The sequence below is a fragment of the Macaca thibetana genome, chromosome 3 (genome assembly GCF_024542745.1).
Source record: "Macaca thibetana thibetana isolate TM-01 chromosome 3, ASM2454274v1, whole genome shotgun sequence".
Taxonomy (NCBI): Eukaryota; Metazoa; Chordata; class Mammalia; order Primates; family Cercopithecidae; genus Macaca; species Macaca thibetana.
Window position 1 is genome coordinate 47,234,692 of NC_065580.1, and position 20,911 is coordinate 47,255,602.

The window sequence follows — 20,911 nt, forward strand, 5'->3', positions numbered from 1 at the left end:
ACTAACACAGGAACACCACATGTTCTCACTCCTATGTGGGAGTTGGACAATGAGAACACATGTACACAGGGAGGGGAACATCACACACTGGGGCCTCTGGGGGGTGGGGGGTAAGGGGAGGGAGAGCATTAGGACAAATACCTAATGCATGTGGGGCTTAAAACCTAGATGACAGGTTGGTAGGCACAGCAAACCACCATGGCACATGTATACCTGTGTATCAAACCTGCATGTTTGTACATGCATCCCAGAACTTAAAGCAAAATAAAAACAAAAGTATAAAAAATAAATAAAAGTCACTTTGAGAAAAAGGAAGTACGCAATTTCATTATTTTAAATATACATTTTCTTTCTTTTTTTTTTTTCTGAATTTGAGATGGAGTCTCACTCTGTCGTCTGGGCTGGAGTGCAGTGGCACGATCTCGGCTCACTGCAAGCTCCGCCTTCCGGGTTCACACCATTCTCCTGCCTCAGCCTCCCTAGTTGCTGGGACTACAGGTGCCTGCCACCACACCTGGCTAATTTTTTATATTTTTAGTAGCGATAGGGTTTCACCATGTTAGCCAGGGTGGTCTCGATCTCCTGACCTCGTGATCTACCCATCTCAGCCTCCCAAAGTGCTGGGATTACAGGCGTGAGTCACTGCGCCTGGCCAATATAAATATTCCTTACTATGTACTGATAGAGAAATACACATCAAAAGATAGAATTGAAACAGCAGTAAGCCTTCTTTTGGAGAAGTAGATGTGCACTAGTAAGATTTGATCTTCCTTAAAAATATGTCCTAAATCTGGCTGGGCATGGTGGTGCATGTCTGTAATCCCAGCACTTTGGGAGACCACGAAGGATGGATTGTTTGACCTCAGTTGTTCAAGACCAGCCTGGACAACATAGCAAAACCCTGTCTTTACAAAGTCAGGCATGGTGGCGTGCGCCTGCAGTCCCAGCTACTCAGGAGGCTGAGGCGATAGAATTGCTTGAGCCCAGCAGGTTGAGGCTGCAATGAGCTGAGATCATGCCATTGCACTCCAGCCTAGGAGAGAGTGAGACTCTGTAGCAAAATATACATTGATATATATAATGTATCTGTATATATCCTAAACCTAACCAAAGCTTACCACCCTCCAGCCCTAGTCACTGGGCCCCCACACCACTTAGCTTAGGCCTGAACCCTGATTTGCGAGGAGATGGTGGTCTTTCAACCAATGAATGCCACAGTGACTGAAGAGAGAGGGAAGCTGAGACTCTAATGTGTCACCCTGAAGTTATATCCCAGCCCTAGATCAGACAGAGGGAGGGGCTGGTACCTCTCAAATTATGAAGCTTGCAGTCCCCACCACCCCAAGAGTATAGGACTTCCCCCAACGGGCTGCCAGATCTCCACGCATTGTCCCAGAGTGGGATGGCAACAGGGAACCACATTGTTCCATGCTCTTGGCTCTGTGCAAAACTGTCTGGAGAGCCCATTGTGGTGCTGTATCATGTGCCCTTGCTTGCTTAATTGTCATAAGCAAAACATAAGCTACCTCCCAAAAGAGTTCAGTATCTCATAGTACTCTTTTAAAAACAGAGCAAAACAAAAGTGAGAATGACAGACAGAAAATAGAGAAAACCTGATGGGTTTTACTCAAGTGTATCTTGTGTGAGAAACTGGAAATATAATATTAGTTAATTTTTCAGCCTATCCATATGTTCGCCCTGTCTGTGCCCTGCTTCAGTCTCCAGTTACCTGTGAGTCCTGCTCCCATTCCTTCCTCCTCCTTGAAGGTGTCATGAAGTGACAGAAACTTAGATATGAAAGACACATTGTATTAGTTTCCTATAGGTGCTATAACAGGGTGGCTTCAAACAACATACATTTATTACGTTATAGTTCTGGAGGTCAGAGGATGAGCTAGTCTCACTGAACTAAAATCAAGGTGTGATCAGGGCTGCATTTCTTCTGATGCCTCTAGGGGAGAATCCACTTCCTTGCCTTTTCCAGCTTGTGGAGGCTGCCTGCACTCCTTGGCTTAGATCCAAGTCATTCCAGCCTCTGTGTTCCTCATCATATCCCCTTCTCTAATTCTGACCCTTCCCCCTCCCTTTTTCAAGGACCTGTGATTATATTGGACCCACCCTGTTAATCCAAGAAAATCCCCCTATCTTAAGATCATTAATTTAATCACATCTGCAAGGTAACATACTCATAGGTTCCAGGGATTGGGACCTAGGCATCTTTGGGGAGGGGGTATTAATCTGCCTTTCACACACATGAGGGGCCACCCAGCCCAGCCATGTGTCTAGTGCATGCATTCCTCTTCATGGTTCCTAGTGGTGGTTTTCTGGCTCATACTTGAATATTTGTATTGACCAAGAATACATCATCACATTGTCTCTCAAAGTGACATGTTGGACCAGTTTCCTTTTCTGCATGGAACTTCAGCATTTTAAAATTCAGTTAATTTTATTGTCTACATCTTCCTTCTTGTGATGGGTTCTGAGTCCTTTCTTCATATTGTTTATGATCTGGATGATACCATTGGTGTCTGTCTCTGTCTTGTAAAGATGGTCCCAAGAACTGTAATCAGTATTTAAAAACTGGTCTGACAAATACGAAGCAACGCAGGACTGCTCCCTTCCTTGCTCAAGTCACTTCTCCCGACAAAGGCTGAATTGCAGTGGCTTATTTGACGGCCATTCTCATGGCATGGAATTACAGGTTTTCAGAGGTAATGTGGGGTCACCGATAATACCTAGGGCACCTTTCTTCATCCCTACATTTTCATTTCCTCATCTGCAAAATGGAAATGATAGTGCCTTTTTAATAAAGTTGATATGATAATTGAATGAGATGTTCTACTTCTAGCATTTTGCAAAGTACCCAACGCATAGTAGGAACTCAATAAAGTATACTGCTGCTGCTTTTGCTACTAGGACTCTTACTACTGCCATCATCATTAACAACATCATCAATGATAATCTGAGTTCACAAAAAACCGAAGTCATTTACACATTTTCTTTCTTTTTTTTTTTTTTTTTTTTTTTTTTTTTGAGACGGAGTCGCGCTCTGTCGCCCAGGCTGGAGTGCAGTGGCCGGATCTCATCTCACTGCAAGCTCCGCCTCCCGGGTTCACACCATTCTCCTGCCTCAGCCTCTGGAGTAGCTGGGACTACAGGCGCCCGCCACCTCGTCCGGCTAGTTTTTGTATTTTTAGTAGAGACGGGGTTTCACCGTGTTAGGATGGTTTTGATCTCCTGACCTTGTGATCCACCCGCCTCAGCCTCCCAAAGTGCTGGGATTACAGGAGTGAGCCACCGCGCCCGGCCTTTTTTTTTTTTTAAACTAAAGGACAGGAAATTTTATTTGGTTCCATAACTCTTAACAAATATCCAGTGTGTGTGTGTGTATATGCAGTACACACACACATATACACACACACACATATATATATATATGTGTCATATATATATGTGTGTGTGTATATGTGTGTGTGTATATATATGTATATATGTGTGTGTGTATATATATATAAAATAAAGCTGCTGGGATGGTGTACAGTGCTTTACATGCTGTGGTGATCATGTACTATATGCCTTTATCCAAGGCACTCCTAAGACAGAAACAAGAATTACAGTTTTCAGCTACTGATGGAAATTCTTACCCATCTAGGTCAAGCTGTTAATGGACCCATTTGACTGCAGTCACTGAACTCTTGAGTTTGTTCCCACTTTTATGACCTTATCTTTATCTTGTCTACAGTGGTATTTTGAAAGGCCTTCATATGTGTAAAGGCTCCCTAGCCAGCAGGCCTGCTAAAGAGAAAGAAAGTGTGGTGCACATCAAATTTTCAGAGTAATAAATTTGAGAGGTACAAGGTGTTAATAAGCATTGTCAGGGAAATAGCTTTTCACATGGGTGTTATGACTCCTTTTTATACTGACTTGATGGTTTCTCTCTTAATTACCCAAGATGCTTTCTGAACACCATTTGGACTCATGAGTTTTCTCCAGAGTCAGCCTCAAATGTATTGATTTTAATTAGCACTTGTTTCAACTTGATCCTTCTGCATATTTTGTCAAAACGTGGCACCTTGCAGAATTGGAACATAAGCAAGCTGTAAAATTCCTGGGGAGAGGCACATGGAGAATGTCACCCAGGAGAAGTGTTCTTCTTGTCGTGTATTCTCTTTTCAAAGAAATCTGGTTTTAGTCTAAAAGATTTGCAAAAGATAATGGGGTTGCAGGGATAGTGACAGTTAAAGAACAGAAAATTAAAGCGTATGTATAAGGAGTTTGATTTTGTGAACGTGTTGTTTTGAGGAGGTTCTTTTGTAAGGCATAGAAACAGCATAATATAACAAAGTAGTGTTGTCTCTCCTACCACCTCTCCTGTCCCCACCTTTACCCTATTCTCATTTTGATAACAAAAACCTGAGACCCAGAGGTTTCTGATATCCTGTGTAGACTGATGTCACACACCGTAGCAGTAGCAGAGACTAGAACCTATATCTCCTTATTCTAATTGTCCTGTGAACCTACTGCCGTTAGTATATTTGAATTCAGAATCTCTTTTGTGAAGAAGAGTTAGGAGAATCCAGCTATTTTATGAGCTAAACAGGACTTGGGGATTGGCCTGAGAAGCTAACGCCCTTTGGAACCTTACTCCTTTGTGAAACACACCGTAGCCTACTTAGGGCGCTCATCTTCTCATGAGGCCTTCTCTAATTACCCTGTTGAAAATTTTAACTCTCCCTCCATCCCCATTCAGTACTCTGTATCCTCCTCCTCACTTTTATCCACAGTGTCTGTTATCACTTAGCATGCTATATATTTTACTTATTTATTTATTTATTAAGGAGTTACCCCTACTAGAATCAAGACTCTGGGGAAATAATTTTTGCTGTATTCACTACTGAATCTTCCTGGCTTGTAATAATAGTATCTAGCACACAGGAGATGCTCAAGAAACATTCATTGAATAAATACAGTATATAAAAAAAGAATTTTGTGATGCTGGCAGTACAGCCCTCATTTTCCCTCCTTTGGGCCTAGCCTACAGACAGAGGGAAACAGGTTACCTTGCAAACCTCCCTTATCACCTCTTGCCTTTGCTGGAGTCTGAGGGTCCCTGTCCTTTTAGCAGATAACAGTGGAAAGCACCTTCCCAAGAAACACTTACTCTTTATTTTGCAGGGCAGTTAATCCCTGTGTGGTTTGGACAAGCTAATTACTCATTATGAGAAATACCTAAGGTAAAAACCCCTGTAGCTATACTTCCCATTAGTCAGTGTAGGTTTTACAGTCTATTTGTAAGCAGAGCTACTTATGATGTGTCACTTACTCCAAGAAGCAAAAGAATTCTGCTGTTTTTAGCCAATATATTTTGCTCTAAAGTATCTTGATTTGAGTGTTGTTTTTTCACCTGCCAGATCTGTTCATGGAAACATTATTGTCAAGAATTTCCTCCCAAACCTCTTGTTAAACTAGCATGTGCAGGCCATTGTATGTACCAGACCTATTTTTTGTTTGTTGAAGTCAGTTGATTCAGGGGACAAATTTTGGGGGTTTGCTGTTGATTCTATAACGGAATTGTTAAATAAATAACATTAAATGTGGCAGTACAGAATACATGTAGTAAAGTGAAATGGGTTATAAAAAGTCTAATAAACATAAAATGTACTGGGCCATTCTCTAAAAATTAATAAAGGAAATAGTTAAAACAGAAAACTTTCAAAGCACACAAATACAATGTTTAAAGTGTTGAAATGTGTTGCTTTTCTCCTGGACTTTAAGTTCATTGCCTTCCCAAGTTGGTTTGTATAAGCTGTATAAGAGTACTAGAAATTCATAAGCCAGAGACCTCTGTATTGTTTCCACTAATGTATGTTTTATATATATTTTATATATACCCTTTGTAAAGAGTGACTAAGATGTAATTCTTTTTAGAACTTACTTAGTTTTTCTGTTTTATGGCCCACCTGTGTCCTTGTCAGCCTAGGTCATTTGCAAATGATGCCATCATAAAAAGTTGGTCTTTATGGAGGAAGATGATCAGGTACACTGATAATCTCCCATGGTCCATGGCATTGAGGAACTAGGGTACTTCCTTGTCCACACTTTGATGAAGAAGTTTTATAAAACTCCTCATTGTAGACATAGTTGTATGGTTATTTTTCTTTCTAGTGATTTGCTTTCTTATGGGGAAATTTTTTATTAGAAAACAGAGTATTCAAGGTCAGGAGATTGAGACCATCCTGGCTAACAATGTGAAACCCCATCTCTACTAAAAATACAAAATATTATCCGGGCCTGGTGGCGGGCACCTGTGATCCCAGCTACTCGGGAGGCTGAGGCAGGAGAATGACAGGAACCCGGGAGGCAGAGCTTGCAGTGAGCCAAGATTGCGCCACTGCACTCCAGCCTGGGCAACAGAGTGAGACCCCCCTTTTTTTTTCCTCAAAAAAAGAAAAAAAAGAGAAAAGAAAAGAAAACAGTATTACTTTTGATTTTTTTCAAGTGTTTGAAATCTGTGTTAAGTAAAAGTGAATTCGACCTTGCCATCTCACCATTTACCTTTAAAAACTTTCTAGTTGTGCTTTGTTGACTTATTTCTCACTTCTCTATGCATTCATTATTTCCCCCTAGTTTAATTCTTATAAGAGAGGTAAAAGCATGCTGTTAGCACATTTGCCTAAGTTTGCTAGTTGGCATCAAATTTCTCTTTTTATATCTTGCAATAATAAGAAAGGGTTGAGAGTTTTAAAAACTGAAGTTTTATAAATCACCAGTAGAGAAAAAATCGACAGTATATATGTACATAGGATGTGTCCATTTGAATATAGGGCCTTTCTCACTTGTTTTATAGCTTGATGATATGAAATATTAAGCTGAGTTTGTCTGTATGACTGAATTATTCTACATCTGTGTTCATAAATTGCTAATCTGGATTCTTCCAGCAGTGAGATCATTTTGTCCATGAATTGTGGAAAAGATTTCAGTTGTAATTGTATCCTTTACAGTCCTATTATTTTACTACATTTAGGTATTTCTTCTACCCTAAATTGCTATGACTATAAAGTAATAAGACTGGTTTCTCTGAGCCACCCCTGCTAGGCTGTCATCTTACAATCACACCTCATAAATAAAATGAGGGAAATATTGAAAAATGGTGAGACCTGACAATACCTTCCTACTCGGTCCCAGTATTCGCCTCCTAGATATACAATTACAGTATTGCTAATTCAGACTAGCAGAGGCTGGCTTTTATTCTTCTCAGATGTTGGCAGTGAGGATGAGGACACTTTTATAAAATTATAAAAATGCAAATATATTTGTACTTTTATATGTCTGTATAACCATATATTGTATAAACTTTTCCTTGATATAGCACTTTATTACATTTCCTAATATATATAACATGGTTTTAATTTTCCTTTCCTTATAGGTGAAATGAGGAATGATTTATATATCACTATTGAAAGGGGAGAATTTGAGAAAGGAGGGAAGAGCGTGGCCAGAAATGTGGAAGTTACGATGTTCATTGTAGACAGCAGTGGCCAAACCCTGAAGGTATGTTAATACTTGATATTTCCAGGCCAAACAAGTCTGTGTAATTGCTTTCACTTAATCTTTAATGTGATCAGTTATTTTCTGATTTGCAATCAGTTAATTTCTGATTTGCATTATTTTCTATCTTATTTTTCTCCTTCACCCCTGTGTAGTTTTCTTTTTCCTTTTTTTAAATTCACTAAAATTCCTTTCAGAAAAGAGAGCAGAAAAACGCAGTCTTCATGCTGAAGACAAGCCAGGAAAAGAAAACAGCAACAACTTCGACAGTTTGCTTAATTAATTGTGTCAATAATTTTCTTATAGCAGCTGTTAACTTAAAAGCAGCTTTTTTTTTTTTTTTTTTTTTGAGACAGAATCTTACTCTGTCACCAGACTGGAGTGCAGTAGTACAATCTCCGCTCATTGCAACCTCTCCTTTCCGGGTTCAAGCAATTCTCGTACCTCAGCCCTTCAAGTAACGGATTACAGGCATGTGCCACCATGCCCAGCTACTTTTTGTATTTTTAGTAGAGACAGGGTCTCACCATGTCGGCCAGGCTGGTCTTGCACTCCTCGCCTCAAGTGATCCTCTCGAGCCTTGTCTTCCCCAAGTGCTGAGATAAATGCAGCATAGTTTTAAAACCATTTCATTATTTAATCCTATATATTTTCTTTCTGACCAAAATAGGCATGAAGACTAGGGTACTCCTTACTAATTGGGGTGAGAATAGCAGGTGTTTTTATGGAAGAAGTAGTTTTCATGAGCCCCTTCTTCATGGAGAAATACAGCTGCCCATTTAAATAAGAAGGTTGGTCCTGGGGCTTAGTGAGTCACCTACTGAGGCACAAAATAGGCTTTTGACTACTGCAGGTTGGGAACTTTGCCATGTAGTTGAGCTCCAAGTGGGGCATGCAGTCGACCATCTCCCATGTATCACCCAGGTCTACCCTTGGCACAGTAAATCCTTGGAGACCAGCATCAGAATTAAATAGATACACCCTGCTAAACAGCAGCAGGTACAGAAACACACGGCAAAGAACCAGTGAGGTAATTTTCTGTGAAGTGCTATTTGAGGGGCAGGCAGATAGAGCAAAGTGATTGCTCTGCCTTTTCAAAAGATCTTTAGATGAAGCTCTCTTTAACCTGTGTGTTCCCTTTGTTAGGATTTTATCTCCTTTGGCTCTGGGGAGCCACCAGCCAGTGAGTACCACTCCTTTGTGCTTTATCATAACAACAGCCCCAGGTGGTCTGAACTGCTGAAGCTTCCCATTCCCGTGGATAAATTCCGGGGCGCACACATCCGCTTCGAGTTTCGGCATTGTTCCAGTAAGTATTTGATGGCATTGACTGCCTGTCTCTCTTGTGCTGGAGTATCCTGCTTACTGGGCTCTCATGAAGATGTGGGTTGATCTTAAATTGATTACTTTTGTAAAAATCAGTTTGTTCCATTCTAGAAAGATTAGCCAGAAAGGGGAGGAACAGCGTTAAAAACTAAACTGATTCTGGTGGGCTTAGGCAATCCTAACCATTCAGGTATCTCCAGGAGCTGATCCAGCTCTCACACAGATCGGGAAAACCCACTAGGACTTTTCATGGCATGTGAAGCCACTGGGAAAGCCTTTGGTCGGCTCAGATGCATATCTGATTTGTGTGTGTCTGCATCACTGTACTCTCTCAGACAGTATTCAGATGAGAATCAAATAATGTCAGCTGGAAAAAGGCTTAGAAGTAACATGAAGTAATTGCCTCACTTTACAGATTTTTTTTTTTTTTTTTTTGAGACAAAGTCTCATTCTGTCGCCCAGGCTGGAATGCAGTGGCGCGATCTCAGCTCTCTGCAATCTCCGCCTCCCGGGCTCAAGCAATTCTCCTGTCTCAGCCTCCTGAGTAGCTGGGACTAAAGGTGCCTGCCACCATGCCTGGCTAATTTTTGTATTTTTATTAGAGATGGCGTTTCATCATATTGGTCAGGCTGATCTCGAACTCCTGACCTCAGATGACCTGCCTGCTTCGGCCTCCCAAAGTACTGGGATTATAGGCATGAGCCCCCACAGCCAGCCTCATTTTATAGATTTAAACAACCCAAGACATAGAACTGTTACAGGGTTCGTCCACATGGGCATTGCTATCCATAAAGTTATTGCTTCTCAGTGTTTCTATTTCAGTTTTTTTTTGCATTCATTACCACCCTCTCAAGCCCCATCTCTCTCCCCCAACTACCAGGAGTCCAGGAATCTTCTGATATTCCCTGTGTCCCTGAGGGTATCTTAGCACTGCCAGTGTACCTTGTGACCAGAGAAGGTTCTGGCGAATCTAGCTTTGGGAGCAGTACAACAAATGAGAGATACAGGAGAATCACATTTTTGAAGAAGCAGCAGGCTCCTTTCCAGTCTGGAAGGAATAGGGGCTTTGCCAAAAGATTTGTGGTGACTTCACCTCAGTGCTGTTGTAATTTACCCAAGGTTCGGGCAGAGAAGAAGGACTTTATCTGTTGCTGGAATTATGGCATATTTCAGAATTGACTCAAGGAGCTTCATAAATTATGCTTGTGTGAATGTTTCTGAATGCAGGAAGAGAGCTAGCAGGGTCTTAAAATTCTTCCAAATTCCAAGAAGAGTTTCCTGTAAAGGACTTGAAGTAGGAAAACATAAAGGACTTACAATGGTGCCGTACTATTTCTTCCATCAATCTTTGTTATAAATTCTCCCTGGGGCCTAATATGAGGTTTGAGCTTTAAGGTAAGAAAAAGAGAAAATAACGGTGAAATAGTGGGGAAAGAGAGAAAGAGCATTTGGAGATAATTATTCTAATTCAGAACTTGGAAAGTAGAATAAAGGCTATTTTCAGTAAAATCTATTAGATCTCTACCTTCTTATCCCTGTACTTGAAAAATTACTCATAGGTTTTTTTTCTTTTAATTTTCCTAATTAAAAGTCAGAAGAAACAGCCAAATGTAAAGAAGGAAAAAATCTTGATAATACCACAAACTATGAATAACCAATGCAATCGTTTTATAAAGTGGGCTTCCAAATATTTATCTGCGTGTTCATATCTTTATTCAGAAACATCAGTTTTTCATGAAACAAATAGTTATTGAACTCCCACTATATGCCAAGCGTTTTACTGGGTACTGGAGACACATCAGTGAGCACAAGAAAATAGCCCCTCTCACAGAGCTTTCATTCCAGAGAGGAAAGACAGATAATAGCTGAGAAACTAAGTACATAATACATCAGACAGCAAGTGATGAAGTGCAGTGAAGACTTAAATTGCAGTTAGGGAGTAGGAAGTGATGGTACCGTGTTGCTGTTTTACATAGGGCTGTCAGGAAAGACTTCTCTTATAAGGACATGTGTTGGCAACAAACTAAAAGAAGTGAAGGTCTGAGCCATTGAGACTATTCTTTCTGGGGAAAGAAGATTCCAGGCAGACAGGACAGTCAGTACAAAAGGCTTGAGCTTGAAACATGCTTGGCATTTTCAACGAATAGTGAGGGGACCAGGAAGGTAGCAGTGGCACCAGATCTTGTATAGTCTTTTATTTCATGATGAGGACTGTGCATTTTATTTGAATTGAGAAGAACCACTAGAGGATTTGGAGCGAAGATAAGTCTGGCTACTTTATGGGATAATAGATTATAGGTAGTAAGGTTGGGAACAGAAAAACCATTTGGGAAGCTTTTTTTAGTCTTCCAAGTAAGAGATTTAAAGTGTTCTGCATTACGAGGGTAGTGGTTCAATTCTTTTTTACAGAATATTACCAGATCGGATATGAAAGAAGGAGAAAAGTCCAGAGTGACCCAAAGATGTCGGCCTGAGAATTAATGGTCATTTAATTAAGTGGGGAAGACAACAGGAAGAACCTGTTTGGGGAACAAAAATCAAGCATTGCATTTTAGACATGTTAAATCAGAGATGTCTATTAGACACTCAAGATGTCAAGTGGGCAGTTGAGTGACCTCCAGGTTGGAAACTTGGGAATGAGAACATATTGTTCAGTGGTTGGTCTACTGAGCCAGCACTGGAGGTTGGGGAGGATCCCTGAACTCTAGCATTTGCTGATTTCCATGGTGTAGATACTCCCACCATGGCCAGTTTCAAGCTTCCAACATGACATCACTGAATGTAGAACTGGGGAGAAATGTGCACTTTCAGCTCTTATGGACCAGTATGATCCAGTTCCAGCACATCACTAATTTTGATGATTTCTAAAGTCCGAGACTGATTGGAGTTCCCAGGTAGTAAGTTTAGAGAGCAAAGGGGAGTCCGAGGATGGGTCTCTGGGGTACTCGCCATATTAGAGCTGGGAGAATGAGAAGGAGGCATTATAAATGACAATAAGAAGGACTATCTAGTAGGTTGAAGGCCAGTCCAGGAAGAATAGAATCCAGGAGCTAAATGAATGCAGTTTTTCGAGAGAGGATTGATCACATGTGTCTGGTGCCAGTGGTAGATCAAATAAGATGAGGACAAATAATTTGATTTGGCATCATGGAACTCGTTGAACCTGACAAGTTGTTTTAGTGAATCTGTGGTGATAAACGTGAGTTAAAGAATGAGATGGAGGGGAAAGAGGGGGAGTAATGGGTATAGACGAATCTTTTGAGAAGTTTTGCTATAAAGGATACAAGAGCTATGGTTGTGCACAGGAAGACTCAATGTCGTCAAGATGCCAGTTGTTCTTAAATGAACTTATGGATTCAAGTTCCTGTACTATCATTGCTGTGGATATCTCTTCCCAGAGATCTTTGGTGTGATTTTTGCTTGACTTTTTAAAAAACATGAATTCTTTTTCCAGTTTCTCTATGGGGTTGAAATTAATGATTTTAAAAGAAAGTCCTTTGCTATAATCACATTTTCAGAGTGTCCTCATATTAGGGACCAGCACCAGCCAGACAAAATTACCGTTTTCTGCATTAGGCTCTACTTCCCTGTGTTTAAATGCCTGGAGCAATTAAATGCTGTGTTGCTAAACATCTTGTCCAAACTTCAGGATCACCATACCTAACACCTCCAGCTCAGATCTCACTGCATCCGAAAGTTGAACTTTTCTGTTCAAGTATAATGTTCCACTCGTGAAAGAGGGACAATTCAGCCCTTAACAGGCTGCTGGCCCTGGAGAACTCTCTGGCCATCTAAGTACAATGGGAGAGTCAAGTTAACCAAACAAGGTTCTTTTAATGCTTTCTTCATTTTTGGAGGGGGAAAAAAAAAATCTTGGTGGAAAGAACTGGAATGGCTGGAATGGTACTTAAGGGATCTACAACAAGTTACATAACATCTATGACCTCAATTTCCCTATCTGTAAATAATTGCTAATGATCCTTGCCTTTTCTAGCTATTGTGTTTCTTAATTAGGCATCTGAAAACCTCATCGCCTCATTTCCGGTTTCCACAGTAGTGAGCCCTTATTAAACTATAGGTTTAATATTCATATTGGCTTTCAACATGCCTAACTTATTCCAAGGAGGTAACTGCAACAGGACTTACTTTCCTTACATGTGTGGATATAGGGAAAGAAGTTATGTCATGGACGGGGGTAGAGCTTAGAGATTCCCTTTCGATGGTTAGTAATCAAAACAAAGCATTTCACTTTCATTCATTCACTTGTTCATTCATTTAACATCTATTTATTGAGCACCTACTATGTTCCTAGCACTCTTTGAAACAATAACATAAAACAGATAAGACCCCTGCCCTCAATGGGACCTAGGGGTAAAAAGAAGAAACAGGCAATCCACAAATTTTTAAAAAACAATTTCAGATAGTGACTCCCATAAAGAAAATTAGGCAAGAAATGTAAGTTGCAGATAAGGGGGCAGGAAGAGGGGATTAGAGGGTGACTGCTTTATAGAGATGGCCTATCAGAAAAGCTGTGCTCTATTGTGTAGTGGGAACTGTTGTGTATGGGTTATATTTCTCGATGATTATGCTTCTTGACAAACTATGTACCTGAACATAGATACACTTAAATAAGCCAGTAATTTTGTTTTTTACAGCAAAGGAGAAAGGAGAGAAGAAGTTGTTTGGGTTTTCTTTTGTCCCTCTGATGCAAGAAGATGGTAGGACTCTTCCAGATGGCACTCATGAGCTCATCGTGCATAAGGTAACATCAGTCAGATGGTGGCGATGGGCAGTAAAAAATAGTGCTGAAATAGCACCTCACTATCTTATCATTTTGAAAAGAGAAAAAAAAATGACTGAAAAGAATACTCTTGTAAGATTGCTCTCAGGGAGAATATCTTTTTGAAAGTATTGTTTCTATATTCTGTCATATTCTAGAACATATTTTAGAGATGATTTATTTTTTCATCCTAATTTAGGGGTGGATATTTAGGTAAATCTGTGTATTGTTCTTAAAGTTCTTTCCATTGCTGTGGTGGGGTTAAGTAAACCTTACAAATAACTTTTTAAATACTACAGTACGCGCTTTCTTATCTAGGTCTGTATATCCCCAGAAGTAAATTTAGCAAGGTCAGCATTACTATTTTGTCTGCTGTTGTTACTAAGCAGGCAGAGAAGTGGCTGTATTTCATCATGACAACTTTAGCAGTTCTTGTAAATCAAGAATTGTCATAAAAAACATTTGGAACAAAGTGTATTATAGTAGGCAACAAAAAGAAAACTTACAAAGGAGGAACCTCTTGTAATTATCTGAGAATACTAGTAATAATGAACTGTAGGGTAAAAAATGTATTTTTAAGTGCATAGGCAATTTTCTCCAAAATATTCCTCCTTTGCATTTCTCCATTTCTGTAACTGTGTAATAGCCAGGCCCTTATCAACTCTCACCTATGGTAACTGGTCCTGCTGGGCTGGGTCTTGTCTTCCTCTAGCCTAGACATTAGGGTCACTCATCTAAGGAGCAGATCCAGACATGTCACTTCCCAGCTTAAGACCCATTCAAAAGCTTCTTGCTGAGAGAATAAATCCCAGGCATCTCAGGGCATGCCAACCTTCTACCTCCCTACTGCCTCACTCCTTACCGGCCTCTTGATGCTGCAACCACATCCAGCACTTTCTAGTTCTTCACCCTCTGCTACTGGCTCTTTCTGCTCTTCCCTGCCCTTGTGGCTCCTGGAGTCAGCCTTCCCCTGCCTCTCCCTCTGAGTATCTTCTGCTCATTCCCAGAGACTCATCCGGGCCACAACCTCCCTCAGGAACTATCGCCTGGCCCATCTCATATTCGCAGCTGGCCAGTTGCCCTTCCCTGAGCTCCCCGCTATCTGCACACATCTCTTACCATTGTTCTCATCACACTGTTCCAGAACTATCTGTTGATCCCTCAGCTTACCCCGTTAGATTTATGAGCCCCTTGAGAACAACAGCTATGCAGAGGGATTCTGGCCTGTGATAGATGTTCAGTGAAGATTATTGAATGAATAGGAGATTATAAGCAAAAACTTTCTTTGGATTGCTAGTCAAATGAGAGGCAATATATAACACACCTGGTATTTTCTTTCTTTTTTTTTTTGAGATGGAGTCTTGTTCTGTCACCCAGGCTGGAGTGCAGTGGCAAGATCTCAGCTCACCGCAAGCTCCGCCTCCCAGGTTCACACCATTCTCCTGCCTCAGCCTCCCGAGTAGCTGGGACAACAGGTGCCCACCACCACGCCCGGCTAATTTTTGCATTTTTAGTAAAGATGGGGTTTCACCACATTAGCCAGGATGGTCTCAATCTCCTGACCTCATGATGGGCCCGCCTCGGCCTCCCAAAGTGCTGGGATTACAGGCGTGAGCCACCGCGCCCAGCCCACACCTGGTATTTTCTATTTTTATAGAATGTATATTTCAGTGTCTATTTCTTTAATCATTCATTTTCTATTATTTGTTCAACATGTTTATTGACCACAGACTACAGCCAGGTACTGTTCTAGGTGCTGGGAAAATAGTGGCAAACAAGACAGCCAAATCCTTCTATTTCTGGCCTTTAAATTCTCTCTTCATAATGTAATCTAAAAGAGCTAACAAGCTAACAGTGTTAAAATAGAAAGAAACAAAAATATTTTAAAGCGTAGTAACCAGAAAAGCAAGCAGAGGAACTACATATACTAGACTGCAGGGATGATCTATTTATCTCAGCTGTAGGTCTGAGGCTCCCCGCTAAGATATATAATATAACAGGCAATGTCTTGAGCTTCGATTTTCAAAAACGTAAATGGTACTTCATATAAATGTCTTTGTAACATTAAATCTTAGCTCAGAAAAGGTAAGGCTAAGATAATTAAGACTGGGCTCCCCATTTCCTAATGATATGCAAAAGAATGAATCACTTCTACATAGCATATCCCGTTTGGACCCTCTCACCTATGGGTCTGCGGGTGTGTCTTTGTCAGTGCTAGGTTTCCAATCAAGTCCTGGTTGACTTCTCTTCATGAGCATGAACCATACTAAGATTCTCAGTTGCTGACTAGAGACATGCATATGCCTAAAATGCCAGAGGACAGGTAGCAGAGCTCGTTTCTCCACGTGAACATTTAGGAGTCAAACAGGTATTAATTCCTAGACAGAGGCCTGTCCAGGTGCCTGTAGTCAGGGCCAAAACTTTTCTCAAAAATAGGACTTTGACTCAGTTGAAGCTCTTCCACAAAAATTGACTTGGTACTAAGAATCCTAATCCATAAAGGGGAATTTATTTGAGCATGAAAAATGTGTCCTCAACCACAAGAGAAACTCAGTGTGGTATGTGTAGGCTGTCTAATTTGGGGCAGACCTGCATTGTATGGATCCATCAGGAAGCATTCGCTCCACAGAAAAAACCCCAAGTAGCTGAGTTTTCTTATGAATAGGGTTATTTAGTATTTCTTATTTACAGAGTTATGAAATACTTGCCAAGTATAACAACTTTTATTTTTCTTTCTCATACTACTGAGCCAACAAGTTCAGTTGCAGCTCACAGCCACTTGTAATTTATGATTATTAAACCATATTACCGGCATAATACATAATCCTTCTTCTGCTACGAGAGGAAGGCACACAGTCTGCCGGTCACTGTGCCACCTTGAATTCAGTATTTAAAAAGAAACGTGGAGAGAGAAGCATGTTTCAAATTATGAGCTAAAAATATAGCCCATTTAATAAGTGGTGTTGAGATAAATAAAATGGGTATTAGGGGAAGCAGGGAAGAACTGGATTCCTACCTTCCTCTTATTGCGAAAACACATTCCAGATTGAATGTAAGAAATAAAACTGAGCCGGGCACAGCGGCTCATGCCTGTAATCCCAGCACTTTGGGAGGCCAAGGCTGGTGGACCTCCTGAAGTCAGGAATTCGAGACCAGCCTGGCCAACACAGTGAAACCCCGTCTCTACTAAAAATCAAAAAAGTTATCCTGGCATGGTGGTGGGCGCCTGTAATCCCAGCTAGTTGGGAGGCTAAGGCAGGAGAATTGCTTGAACCCAGGAGGTGGAGGTTGCAGTGAGCCAAGATAATGCCATTGCACTCCAGCCTGGGCAACAAGGGTAAAACTCAGTGTCAAATCAATCAATCAATCAATCTGTATGAGCCTTAAAAATACGGGTGAGCATTTTTGTAATCTACAGGTGAGAAGGGCCTTTCTAAGGATGTCTCAAATGTTAGAAATCAAATTTAAAAATCAAGTAAATTTGGCTACGTAAAATTTAAGATATTTATTGATAAAACAATCATAATCTAGGCTGAAAACACATTTCAAACTGAAATATAGTTGCAACGTAGCTTGTAAAGGGTTTTTATAACCCCATAGGTAACCCTTGTAAAGGGTTACTATTCCTAATTGACCAAGAGTTATCACATATCAGTAGGAAAAGAAAAAGCTGATAAATGCTACAAACAGGCTATTTAAAAGTAATAAATGCAAATGTATAAAATAAAAGCATGAATAAGTAAAGAAATCCGTTTAAGTTAAAAAATTCGAAACCTTTTTGCCTGTCAGACTGGCAGGGATTTTTAAAGCCCCGAATTGGAGAGCAAGGTTAAGGGAAAATAGTCTCATGCATTTACAGAAGAAATGTGAATAGTATTGTGTTTCTGGAGGGCAGTTTGGCAATACATAGATAAATTTTAAATGTATATATCCTTCGACTCAGCTGTCCCACACATCTTGGTATTTTTTTGGGAGAAGATAATGAAAGGTGAGTAAAGATGATTCAAGGATGATCATTGCAGATTGCTTAAAATATGGAAAACATGGAAGTAATTTAAATTGCCAGTAAAATAGATCTGATTAAATTTAGTTATATCCATGCAGTGAATGAAATACTATATATGTGGAAATAATGTTTACAGGATAATTTTATATGCATAGAAAAGTACTTATTGTTAATACTTTATATATGTATATATTTAGTATAATACCATTTTTATAAAGTTGTTTAACTATAGGTTCTTATGTATATATGTGCATACAGAGATGCTTGGAATGATATCCTTAAGTATTAATAATGACTCTTTATTTTCACATTGCTTAAATTTTTTGTTAGTGGAGAAGTGTTATTTTATAATATTAATAATGTGTTGTTTTTTTTTTAATTTTGACCAAACAAAAATAGGAAGAGACAGAAATTTAAACTTAGTCTTGTTTTATACTATTTAATTCTGGACTTTCATGTAAGTAAAGACCATTCTTGTGTCATATAATCTTGACAGTAATGTTTATGGTAAGGTTTTTGAGGGAACATTAATTGTCTTGGATTTTTATAAATCATGTTCTGTGTCATTTATTGGCTGGTACTGCCCATGATATCAAAGTTAATGGGAGATGAAAAAAATACCCTAAAAAACGTGTCTTTAAATCTGTCTTAGAGATATGATGCAGAGAATAGCTCTGGTTTGTAGTAGAGTATTGGTTAAAACCTACTTGCTCTTCATGTAAAGTGTTAGTTTAAAAGACTCAATCCTGCAGTGAGCTAAGAAGAAATCTGCTGTGTTGAAGGCTGTTAGTATCCTAATTTAGGCCTTAAATTTGTGAGATAGTTTCCCTTTGTAGCAATGGCTGAACTTCCGAATGTGTTCTAAGGAAACCGTTCTTACCGAGCTGTTTCAGTAAATACTTTGTCAAGGACCTGAACTCACCTTTTAGGGCAGGGTCTAAGGAATCCTAAGGGAAAAGGTCATTTTCAACATCACTTGATTGATTACATATTTGGAGTGGTTTCCAATGGCAATAAACTCTGAAATCTATAAAAATCTGCATGTCATAACTCTAGGAGGATAAGTAAAATAACTTAGTTGTCGTTAGAGATTTTGTCCTTCCAGAGGCCCCTTTATAACTCTCAAAACATCAGTTATATCTCCAAATGGCTGACAGAGAAGTCTAAAACTTCTCTTTGGAATCACTAGTTTGCTAATAACCGTATTTAATCTTAAGTTTTGGTATTTCATTCTGTTAGAATTATTGTCTTCCTTAACTTTGTAGGAATGTATTTGGCTAAGCTTGTTTCAGCTACCTGCTGGAAAACAAGTTAAGAAAAAAGAATTAAGCAAAAAGTTAAGGAAAGAGAATGAAGCAAAAAATAAAAAAGTAAAAAAGAATGAGCGGACGCAAATTTGTTTTCCAAAAGTCAAATCTCTTAAGGAGATTGATGTGAGAATCCAAAAAGAGGGGCCTAGGAAGACAAGTAACTATGTGCTCAAGTCCCCATTCATTCTGACTCACTCTAGTGGAGCAATTTTAGTCACTGGAAGTACATTCTGAAACACCCTCTGGTCCAGTAAGAAAATAGTAATAATACCGTCTGCCTTGGAGAAGTTGCGGTTTTGTAAATTCATCACTATTGATTGTCAAGTACCACCATGACTGAAGTGGCCGGACTCAACCAAGCTAGAGTTTTGCTTAGTAGAGAATCTGCTTCCTGTAGTGGGGTTTATTGGCTTCCTAATCCAAGGCATTCGAGAAGGAAAAGAGCCAGGTACAAAGTCAGCCAAATAGAAGGTGATGCTGTTTCCTGGTTGGAGAGGGATTAATTTAATATGATTACATAGACAGTAAAAGTCTATTGTGGAGTAACTTATTTTACCTTTGTTAACTAAAAATTTGTCCATAAACCCTTTGTGGCCCACATTTTTCTCTACAAGTTTTCAGGTTCTTATGCTATATCCTAGTCCCTAACTTGGTCCATAGTAGTCCCACAAATACACTTCACTGACCACCACCTTTGAGATGGACTTCTCAAATCCAGGTAGAAGCTACTGTTCTCTGCTTATCTCAAACTTCAGTGTAGCCTTTCCCTATAGTATGCTTGCATTCATAAGTAAAATGAAAAGATGAGGGGAATCTGAAAATTTAGATAGACTGACGGGATTGCAGTCTAGCCTGCTGCCCAGATTGCACATTCCCCACCAACTCTTCTAAAAGACACCCTGTAACCATAATCAGTAAATCTTAGACAAGCCAGAAACATATCTGTCCTCCCCAGGCTTGGCTGTAGAAGAATTGATCACTTGACTGATTATTTCATTCATTACACACTGTGAGAGAAATTAAAAAAACACCTACAATGTTTGAAAATAAATAACCTGGTAACTTTAGTATAAAAACATATCAAGCTGAACAGTGGGGAGAAAAGGCTAAGCTATCTTAATAGGTAGCCTTGGCCGTAGCACTTAGGGGTATTTAAGCGACCTGTGGAAAGCCCCTTCAATGCTAACCAGTTCATACTGCTACATCTTCAACCCTCCCAAAATGTTCTTCCTTAAGTGAGACCTGACTTTCCTCTGCTGAGAGGGCTTCCTGTATAGCTGCTGGAGTAGAGAGCTCCTCTTCTTAAGCTGGGTGTCTAGTGTCTGGTGGTCAGCTGTCTCTAAATACCCTAACGCTTTCCAGAGATACTCTTTCTCCACCCTCTTGTAAAGAGCTTCCCTAGCCTTTATAAGGCTCATCCCATATAGGGCTAAATTTTCCATGTGTCCTGGTTACTGTCTTCCACCAACTTGTATTTTGAGGGCCAATGAGGAAGAGCGGGGAGGATGGAGTGGTGTGGTAAGTTGCTGATTAGTTTCCCACAATGAGCCTAGTTCCTAGTTCAGAGTCTTCTCCTTCTGGTTGACTGTCCAATTTCATGTCCTCTTGTTTTCTTGGCCACTTCAACTCTAGCCACCTCCATTTGCCTTCTACTTCACTATGGCCACACCATAGGCCTTATTGCCTCTCTACCCATCAGAATCTCCCATTGATTAGATAGATGGGTAGATGGGTGGATGGGTAGATGAAATCATCCAGAGCCACTTCATATCAAAAATCATAAACTCCCAGTATTATGACCACAGCCTTTCAACCTTCTGATTTTCTAACTATACCTCCTTTTCAGTCTTTTTCTCCTCCAGTAGACCACTTGATTTTCTTCCCATTGTTATCTAAGGTATCTGTTAATGCTTAGTTCTACTGTGCCTGCATAGGAAATAA

The 20,911-nt window shown here is 39.9% G+C and overlaps 1 protein-coding gene across 6 annotated transcripts in view; it reads left to right on the top strand.

Annotated features, from left to right (window-relative positions):
- Positions 1–20,911, top strand: part of DOCK4 (dedicator of cytokinesis 4) — a 475,353-nt gene that overhangs the window by 287,638 nt on the left and 166,804 nt on the right. For all 6 annotated transcript variants that reach the window (XM_050782626.1, XM_050782628.1, XM_050782623.1 and 3 more), the window contains exons 14-16: positions 7,427–7,551; positions 8,695–8,857; positions 13,530–13,636. In XM_050782626.1, the coding sequence (XP_050638583.1) occupies positions 7,427–7,551; positions 8,695–8,857; positions 13,530–13,636 (395 nt within the window). The remainder of the gene's footprint in view (positions 1–7,426; positions 7,552–8,694; positions 8,858–13,529; positions 13,637–20,911) is intronic.